The sequence below is a fragment of the Seriola aureovittata genome, chromosome 11 (genome assembly GCF_021018895.1).
Source record: "Seriola aureovittata isolate HTS-2021-v1 ecotype China chromosome 11, ASM2101889v1, whole genome shotgun sequence".
NCBI lineage: Eukaryota > Metazoa > Chordata > Actinopteri > Carangiformes > Carangidae > Seriola > Seriola aureovittata.
The window spans coordinates 2740784-2750211 of record NC_079374.1 but is presented as its reverse complement, the minus strand read 5'-3'; the positions used below and the strand labels follow the sequence as shown (position 1 = coordinate 2750211).

The 9428-nt window shown below is 39.6% G+C and overlaps 2 protein-coding genes across 2 annotated transcripts in view; one reads left to right on the top strand and one right to left on the bottom strand.

The window, feature by feature from the left end:
- The window catches only part of itgav (integrin, alpha V), a 36124-nt gene extending 31082 nt beyond the window's left edge, over nucleotides 1–5042 (top strand). The window contains exon 32 of the mRNA XM_056388831.1: nucleotides 366–5042. Coding sequence (XP_056244806.1) covers nucleotides 366–458 — 93 coding nt within the window. The 3' untranslated portion in view covers nucleotides 459–5042. The remainder of the gene's footprint in view (nucleotides 1–365) is intronic.
- A 105-nt stretch (nucleotides 5043–5147) lies between these two features.
- On the bottom strand, nucleotides 5148–8388 carry LOC130177259 (galactose-specific lectin nattectin-like). The gene is made up of 7 exons (XM_056388832.1): nucleotides 8122–8388; nucleotides 7790–7849; nucleotides 7610–7634; nucleotides 7120–7205; nucleotides 6814–6948; nucleotides 5953–6064; nucleotides 5148–5653 (listed from the first exon to the last, which is right to left on the bottom strand). Exons 2-7 carry the CDS (start codon nucleotides 7847–7849, stop codon nucleotides 5577–5579), a joined length of 495 nt encoding a protein of 164 aa, XP_056244807.1. The 5' UTR covers nucleotides 8122–8388; the 3' UTR covers nucleotides 5148–5576.
- Between the last annotated feature and the right edge of the window lie 1040 nt (nucleotides 8389–9428).

Below are 9428 nucleotides of genomic sequence, written 5' to 3'. Positions count from 1 at the left end.
GGGACCAATCAGACGCCTCCTGATGGAGAACAATATAAACACGTGTAAAACTTTCATGTGCATAGTGTATCGTATATACAGATAAATCTTAAATGTGCAGAAAATCAGAAGTTACAGAAAATCACCATTTTAAACTCTGACTAACAAACAGTTTTACCTTCCACTAGTTCATTATGTGCTCAGCTTCCTGCTAAATGACCTGTGGTGATTTATTCTCCATGTGACGAGTAATAAGTAAGTCACTAAATCACAGAGTGACGCTGTTAAATATCAGGTAGATTACAGGTGTGTCAGCACAGCAGCAGCTTTACCTCCAGTACTAAACACTTGAGTGTCTCTCTTCTTCTTCTCCTCCACTTCCTCAGTTGGGTTTCTTTAAGAGAGTGCGCCCCCCGCAGGAGGACTGCACCGAGAAGGAGCAGCTGCAGCCGGAGGAGAACGGCAACACTGACGCCTAGAGGTGGAACAGGGAGGAACGGCGCTCTGTTAGTAAAGACACAAAGTCCAGGAGAGAAAAATCAGGGTAAAAGGTTGTTTAGAGAATTTCACTGTATTCACTGTTGAGAGGCAGATAACGGTACTGGTTTAAGTTTGAATGAGGTTTTAGTTTTGTTTTTGTTTTTGTCATGTTGTGTTTGTGCCAAATGAGAAGCTCCGCCTGCGTCACACTGGTCACAGATGAACTCCTCATAGATCAAGAATTCATATTTTAAAGTTTAAACTTAAAAGAATTGTTCATCATGTTGGACAAAGAAAAAAGACTGATGCTACTCTTGTGCCTGGAGGTTAAACATGACACTACAGCATAAAGTTAGCATGAACGGGGGGGGGGGGGGGGGTACAGCTGTCCCGGGTCTGTCCTCCAAAGCTCTCGTTTGTTTTATCTCTAGAAAAACAAAGTTTAAAAACTACAGTTCAGTTTACACAGAGGGTTTGTTCTGAATTAGTCTTATAGAAAACTGGAAAATCACCCAGCTCACAAAACCTCCTGTAAAATACAAACTGGTGTTTTCACACTTTGTTTTTGTGGAGCATCAAACAAACGATGACAGACAAGCTTTGATTTGCTTGTTTGTTCCAACAGGCAGATCAGGAGATACAAGGTTTACATCTGCACCGGAGCTCGTGGAGCTTGAACCTGATATTAAAATTGCACTTTTTTTTTTTTTTTTTTTGTCCAAACTCAAAATGATGAATGAGCTTGTAGGAGCTTTTTACCCAGAGAGTCCAGAAATGCACCGGACCGCGCTAAAAGAACCTGTACAGAACAGTGACGTGTTCCTCATGTAGTGGAACGTCTCTGGGTTTATCAAGGACCTGGACTCGGACTGACCTCTGAGAACATCTGAGATCAGTGTCAGCGTCTCTGTTAGCTTCTACTAGGTGTTTGCTAATCTTCTCGGGTGTACGCGCCAAAAAAATAATAATGAAAACAAACAGCAGTTTAAAAAATCACACTGAAAAAGAAAAGAGAGAAAACCAACATCAGCTAATGAGTTGAATTTTGCAAATGAACATGCACATTGTCCTTGAACTCCCACAGGACTTACAGAGTGCGTATATGAAAAGTGCCCTGCAATAACTTCAGATAAAACTGAACCTGAGGATGATTCATTGTGTTTCTTTGCCATATGTGATAATATATTAGACGTCAGCATTAATGCAGCAATATTAAATTTGATAACTGAAGAATGGACAGTGAGCAATAAGTTAAATGGGAGTGGCTGAGCAGCTGCCTTCAGGTCTCTATTTTTGGATAAAGATGGTTTAGTTTGCTATGATATGGGACGGTGTTACAGTAATATATATATAAAATATATTTTTGTTTGCGCTTCCTTTGTATGTGTGGGGACGCTGGTCTGTTCTGGGATGCTGGTGGAGGTCTTTTCAGTGATTTTTGATATTTTGTACAAAACAGTGATGATGAGTGATAAGTAACAATAGTGGGTCCGGCTCATTTCAACGTGATGCTTTTTTGCTCAGAAAATGATGTTTGGTTGGAAAATCCATGCAAGTGATGAGTTTAAAATTTGCCTTGGAGAATTAATCGTTCACTAAACCAGAACAGCGATCGTCCAATCAGCAGCTGAAACAATTAGTCAATCGACAGATATCAATATATTCTTACTCCAGCCTCTACAATGAGAAGACTTCCTGATTTTCTTTGTCATATGTAAACGAGATATTTTTAGGTATTTGAACATAAGGTCGAACAAAACGAGACATCAGAAGACATAACTTTCGGCTCTGCAAAGTTGTGATGGACTTTTTTTTTTTTTTAAACGTTTCTTAGAGACTTAATATGATTGAACTGAAAAAATAATCGATAGTCGCAGCCACACATCCAAACATAACTTAGCAACGACTCTTCTCCATTTCTCAGTGTGTTCAAACGGTTCAAAAACACAGAGGTTTAAGAACTGGATCAAACAGCAGCTGCAATCGTTAGCATGTCCGGCTAACTAGCCTACTACCTACAGTAGTAACCTGATGTCTTACTTCCAAGGCCAGGAGTTAGCCTATCATTAGCTAACAACACATGTTTTTGTGGCTGTTCATGACTTACACATTTACTATGTTGAAGTCAGTCCTGAATGCTGTCAGAGCTTAGCCTAACGTTAGCCTAACGTTAGCCTAACGTTAGGCTAACATCAGCAGCTCTGTCCTGCTCGTCATTGGATTTGGGGAAGTTTTGATTCCAGCTAACGTTAGAGATAGTGTTACGTTTTCCAAAAACGTTATTCATAACTTCATCATACTCACGACAGTCGCACTAACGAGCTCTACGCTGCAATGAAAGATTCAAATAAAAGTTAAAAGACGAGTTTTTACCAGGGACATGTAGCTTTCGCCTCAGTCTGTTAGCGTGATATCATGTGGTTATCAAGTGCATATTTAAAACCAGTTTCACCAGATTCTCGACTTAAAACTTCAAATGTTTTCAACCATCTTGCCGTGATGTTCCCTAAGTATCCCACAATGCATCTCTCAACCTACATCATTGCCTTGTCAACATCTAAGATGGTGGTATTTGCGAAATGGTCTTTGACGCTAACATTAGTTAAATTAGCTAGCTGGCTAAAGCTGATAAAAAATAACTTCCGTCATTTCAGAAAAATTGCTGCCTGGAAATTAAAATCTGCTTCTGTCTACTTATGTCTGACATAAAAATGATGAATAATTAGGTGACGAATCTGCCATAGCAACAGTAACTAGGGTGGGCGGGGTTCAATAAACGGTCAGTTAGTTACAGTTATAACTTTCCCGCCCTGCACTCTCTGAGGACTTGTAATGTTTTTTTTTAAATAGTATTATTTTTGCTGACCGGCAGCTTTTGCTGAGATCGAACTGCGACGTCGTCTGAACGCAGGTTGCTATTTTATGTTTGACTGAGTGTGAGTGTGTGTGTGTGTGTGTGTGTGTGAACATATTAAAAGAAGAAGAAAAAAACCCAACTTTGCTATGAATTTACCCATATTGGGTCTGCATTATGAACTAATGTTTAAGGTTGATGATAATTTTAAAAACTATATTAATCCAGTTAACAATCACCGCTCCACAGGAACAGCTGGTTAGCACATTATACGTTGATTTCTTTTCTTTCACTGGCATCTTATCCACTGCTTTTATGATGTGATCCTCTGCTGCTTCTGGACATCAACACTGTCATCATCAGTTTGTTAGCGAGCTCTGTGACGTCATCAGCAGGAGCTGCACTGATACGACTGGTGGACTGACGCTCAGACACTGAACCCTGATATCTGTGCTCTTTTTATTTTCTGCCTTTTTTTACACTGAGTCGAATGTTTGTGTCTTCGACCTCAAAACTTTAGGATGTGCGCATTCAACACACCTGTTTTTTTTGTGCTGTGTTGTTAGAGGGGAAACAATCAATCACATAATTGATTAGTCAATTGACTGTTTTGATAATGGACAATAATTTTTAGTTGCCTTGAACATATTGGGAAATTCTCTGAGAGTATTGATCGATTGATAATGATTGATGCCGCTGAACAGTAAATATGAAGCAGCAGCCCATTAGCTTAGCTTAGCATAAAGGTGGCTGCTGGGTGTAGCTCTATATTTAGCCATTTAAGAGATGAGCAAATTGATCTTCTCATCGAACTCTCTGCATGAAAGAAAAAAGTAATAAAACGTAATAGTAATCTTCAAAACTGAAGTGTTTCCCTAAGTAACAGTAAATGTTCATGACGAAATAAAAAACAAAGTTAAAAAAATGTTTTAAAAAATCATTCAGGGGTTGTTAGAGTTATTGATCGTACAAAGGGTTAAACTGACATAAATATGAAAATTATTTTGATTTAAATTTTGCTCAGTTAAAACGAAAACATACAGAAATCTCCTGCAAAAAAGTGAATGTTCAGGGCCTGACTCAGTCTATTCAAAGGTAATAAATGAGAACCGGTTTCAGTGCGAGCACTGATCTTAGGTCAGTAGTGTCTGTGTGTCAATAATCCTGAGTCATGACAGAGTGGCGTTACTGCACTGTTAAAACGGTTCATAAAGGTTTTTCTAAGGACGTCGGTGTGTAAACTAGACTAGTATAAAACATTTCTGTTGTCGCCCGGATTCAGCAGGACTGAGGTCAGTTCACTCTCAGCTCCGTCGGCTCAGATGATTCATTCATCAGAGTGTTCGAGGCTCGGACATGTCGTCATCTCAGGACTGAGGTTACACACTGAACTTGTTGAGTTAATTCTGATGATGCAAAAAGGTTTTGAAAAGCCTCGACACAACCTGAGGCAGAAAGTGAATAAAAGAAAGTGACGAGCTTCCTGAGCTGACTGAACGAGTGACATGAAGCCGGTCCTGCAGCCGTCTGTCTGTCTGTCTGTCTGTCTGTCTGTCTGAGGGGTTTTAACTGTGTTTTATATATAATACCACTGTCTGTCTGTCTGCCATGAGAAAATATGGACTATTTTTGATGTATGTATTCTTTCACCTAGAGAATAAAAATTACTATTTCACAAGGAGATGATTTCACCTTTGAACTGAAATAAACTGATTTGGTCACATTTTCAGTCGATGTTACATCTCGTTTTGATAATGTTTTTTCTAGATGGTGCAATTTAACAGAAAGAGAGAAACTTAAGCTTTCAGCTCTTTGTCAGTCAGGACAAGACAAGGCGTTTTGACAGGATGTCTTTTATTTGTGATTGCTTGGTTAAATATACAGTTTGACAATGTGAAAATCAAAAAAATGGAAATAGTTGACGGAAATCAGCTTATTCAAGAGAAAAATGAAATTTTAGACAAAAGAAAAGTAACTATTCTTTAGTTTTACTAACAACCATCAGTGGACTATATGCAATCTAACACATGTAACCCTGCAGATGCACAAAGCATGAAAACCTCAAACTGGATTCTCTTTTTTCTCTACTGGCGACAGTTTCCTTCTAATTTTAAAAACACTAATATGACCAGTTGGTATTAAGAATAATTAAAGAATAAACGCCTGAGAAAGCATCATCTGTCTGCAGAGTGCTAGTTCTGTCTGCTGATCAAAGTGAAAGTCAATCAATAGTTAAGATTAGGAAAGAGCAGCAGTGATGTCATCATGGCGGTGTCATCATGTTCTTGGAGCAGACGTGGGGCTTTTTGCTGTTGCAGTTGGTGTCGCCCCAGTAGTTTCCTGTAGAGAGTTCAACAAAACAGGATCTTTACATTGTGTTGTTGTGAGTTCACTGCTTCCCTTCAGTTTTTTATCGGAAGGATAAAAACTTTAACCTTAAGTATCACAGTATAAGTATTTCATGTAGTCAGAGAATTGCAGTAAAAGTACTTCATGTAGTTAGAGTATCTCATTGTGTGTTCCTTGTGTAAAAATCTTCATTTGTAAAGTAACTGCACAGTAGAAGTATCACAGAAGAAAATGGACAGGTTTATAGGGGTTTGTGCATCATGTGCACTGTTTAAAAGTTATATACTTACTGTTCCTGTTCATCTCAACGCAGTGTTGTTGGGTATTGGAGACGTCAGGTTCATTAGAAGCCCAGCGAATGTAGTCGAACTTGGATCCATCGCTCCACATCCAGACTCCGTCCTGGAACAGAAAGATTCTTTTATAGTCAGAAAGAAAGTCAAACACACATCCTTGGTGTTTGTTTCGTACCTACTGTATATGGTGAAAATTTTAATTACCACAAAGAAGAAATTGAAGTTTTATTTATTTTTCTGAATTGACAGTGCCCCCTAAATCAATGTTCTCCATGGGGGCGTGATAGATAGATAGATAGATAGATAGATAGATAGATAGATAGATAGATAGATAGATAGATGACGACAAAGATGAGAAATCAGAATCAGCTATAAAACAACAAAGACATTTTTCTGGATGTTGCAAATAGTCTAACATGGCCTTTGGAGGATTTGTTCTATAGACTGTAAATAAAGATGGACGTAGCCTCTGTGACGTCACCCACAGGTTTCTGAAGAGCTGTTTTGAGGCTTAAGAGTGGGCTGCTCTGCCTTCGCCATATTGGCGGTGCCTAACTCCGCCCCTAACTCCCTGCTAATCCAAAAATGGGCAAAGAGGTGGAGTCTGCGTGGAGCTGAGACTTTGTGGCAAACATACACTCCTGTTAGCATTGATAGCACAGCTGGGCGTCTTGCGTAAGGCTAACCCAAGGCTAGTTAATTTGCTGGCTAATCAGCCAGTTGGTGAGCTAAGCTAACACCCCAAGTAGGGTTAGAAGTAGTGCTAAGAGAGATAGATCCTGAAATCCACTTTAAATGTCACTTTTCATTGGCTGTAACAGCTCAAGAGACGAGCAGCATCGATCAATGTCTCACCTCTACAGAGTCAAAGCCACCGATCCAGGTCTCTCTGTATCTGCCTGACACTCTCTTTATCATGGATCTGAGGAAGAAGTGTTCATCAGCGCTGTGGACGGAGGCCAGATTCCCTCCAATGGATATGCAGTAAGTCTAACGGGGACGGTGAGAAAGAGAGACACAAAGTAAATCTGAGAAATGGACCCGTAGGCCTGCACAATGTTAGAGACATTAAATGTGACACCAACTGTACAAAATACAACATTTGTTAGCAGCCAAAACCACAGTGTGAAAACACAGAGCTGCTGCTGTTTCATCCGGTACCTCGGCATCCATCCAATTCCTTTCACTGAAGTAGAAGATGAAGCAGCGAGAGCCAAACTGAGTCCAACCGGAGGGGCAGCCAGAAGCTACAACACAACAAGACGTTGGTGAGTTTTATGGATGTGGACGAAACCACGTCATGATGACATTAGCACCGGCACTGCCATGCTTGTAGTTTTATGACATAGAAGTTGTAGTTTTTGATTTGAGCACATTTAACAAGCATGTTGTGCCTGGAAGTGAAAAACTTCATTGTGTTCTGACCCTGATTACTGACTGACTGATTGATTGAAGTATTTTTTATTCAGTCATCACACCTCACACTAGTAAAAAACAAATTAACCTGTCTATATATTAAGTAGTGACTGAACAAGCTCAGGTGGAAGCAAAATGCTTATATACACCTATATATGCTATGAGATGAACTGACACACACTATCATCCTTTATACATGAACAAACAAGAAAAACACCGTCAAGAAGCCACTGACCTGGGTTTTTATTCTCTCCACAGCCCTGTGAACACAAAGCATCGTCCAGTCAGACTGTAATCTTTCCAACGTTGACATCAGCAGTCTGATTCACTATAGTGACATGTGTGTGTATATATATATATATATATATATAAACAGTGGTGTGTTAAAAACAGATATTTCTGTAGTTTCACTTACAGATGCTGCAGCCAGCAGACCACTGGCCAAACAGAGACACAGGAGGAAATGAGAAGCCATCTGAGGAGAGACAGAAAGTCCGTTTACTGTGAGTGAATGAAGATAACAGGCTGGTTACAGCCTCTGTTTCAGTGACTTCTATCAATATATATCTGATAAAGTCCTAGTCAGGAACTCTGCATCTTATGAAATGAAAAAATGAATACTTAAAATCTTTTATATACTAAATACTCAAAGATTTTCTTCCCAAAATAAAAAAAGGTCCTCTGTACAAAAAGATCCAGTCAGATCTGGAGCCTGAACCCTGATGACAGGCTGCAGGTGAATCTTACCTTATTGCTCAGGTGTTGACTGTCACTCAGAGAGGAGCAGCTGATGACTGTGACAGGTGGAAACACTCGTTATATAGTCTGTCACACACTGAGGAATGTTAAATTGTAAAGGTCAGAGAACATCTATAAGGGGCAGCCACACCTTCAGTTTCATCACTCTGATAATATGATGGTGTTTGATTGTTCTGACAGTATCACATAATTACAGCGTGTGATTATAGGATTTTACTGTGTTGTTGAACTGTCCTTGAAAGGCTCTGATCAATAACATTTATTACTAGTGCCACGTGTGCTCAGCTCCGAGTCACTCCTCTACAGCTAGAATAGCTGAGAGGAGTTTCGGGTTTATTATTCTTCCGCCAAATTTCGGCGCGTAACTCGTCCCGCAGCTTTGAGAAAATATATACATCAAAACGTGCGTCTTGATCCCGCAAGGGGTGCTATGACTTTTGGTGTTAAAATTCCAATTTTTCCCAAAGTTATTCCCAAAAAACTGGGAATAAATAATGCATTAGAAATGCATTGGAATTTTCTTTAGAAACCCACCTTTTTTCTACAAAATTGCACCTTTTTTCTGAGTCACCCAGCTCTCTCATACCTGCACGTAGAAATGTGATTCAAACTGTAAAACGGAGGAAAACTTCTGCTCTCTCAAAAAGATAGGAACTGTTTTTACATAACATGTAAACTTTTCAAACTGTGAGCACTCAAAGGAGGAGTGCAAATCACTTTTTCTTCAAAGTTAGAGTGAAAGCGTCAGTTGGCTAGAGTGCGTGAAGCAGTAAAAAATAACCTTTATTTTTAGTTTTAACTCGAGCTCGCGGCCAAACCGTAAAAAGGAGACAAATAATTCTTTCTGAAAATGTAGACATAGTTGTTGGGATTCATAAAATGTAACTTTGACAGGCAGGGTCTGCACAAAATTTAAACGGGGGTGCCGAGTCCGGCAGCAATACCTGTTTCACTCTCATTGACACCTAATGTAATCGTCTTTTTTTTTCAAAAGAATCTCACTCTGTCTTCGCACTGAGCTTACTCACTCATTTTAAGGAATATCTGAATAAAATAGAGACTGTAGAAACTTCTGGCTTCGGTGTCTGGCACGGTCTTTTCGGTTTATGAAAAGAAGTAACGGTTTTCTCATAATTTGCAGTTGTTTTGAAGCCATGTAGAAGCCAAATTCTGGGCAGATTTTCACATTGCCATGGCAACGGCAGCTCCTGACCTGTGTGCGTGCGTGCGTGCGCCTAGCAACCAGATAACCAACTCTCCAAGCTCTGCTAGCTTTACATTAGCCGCATGTTAGG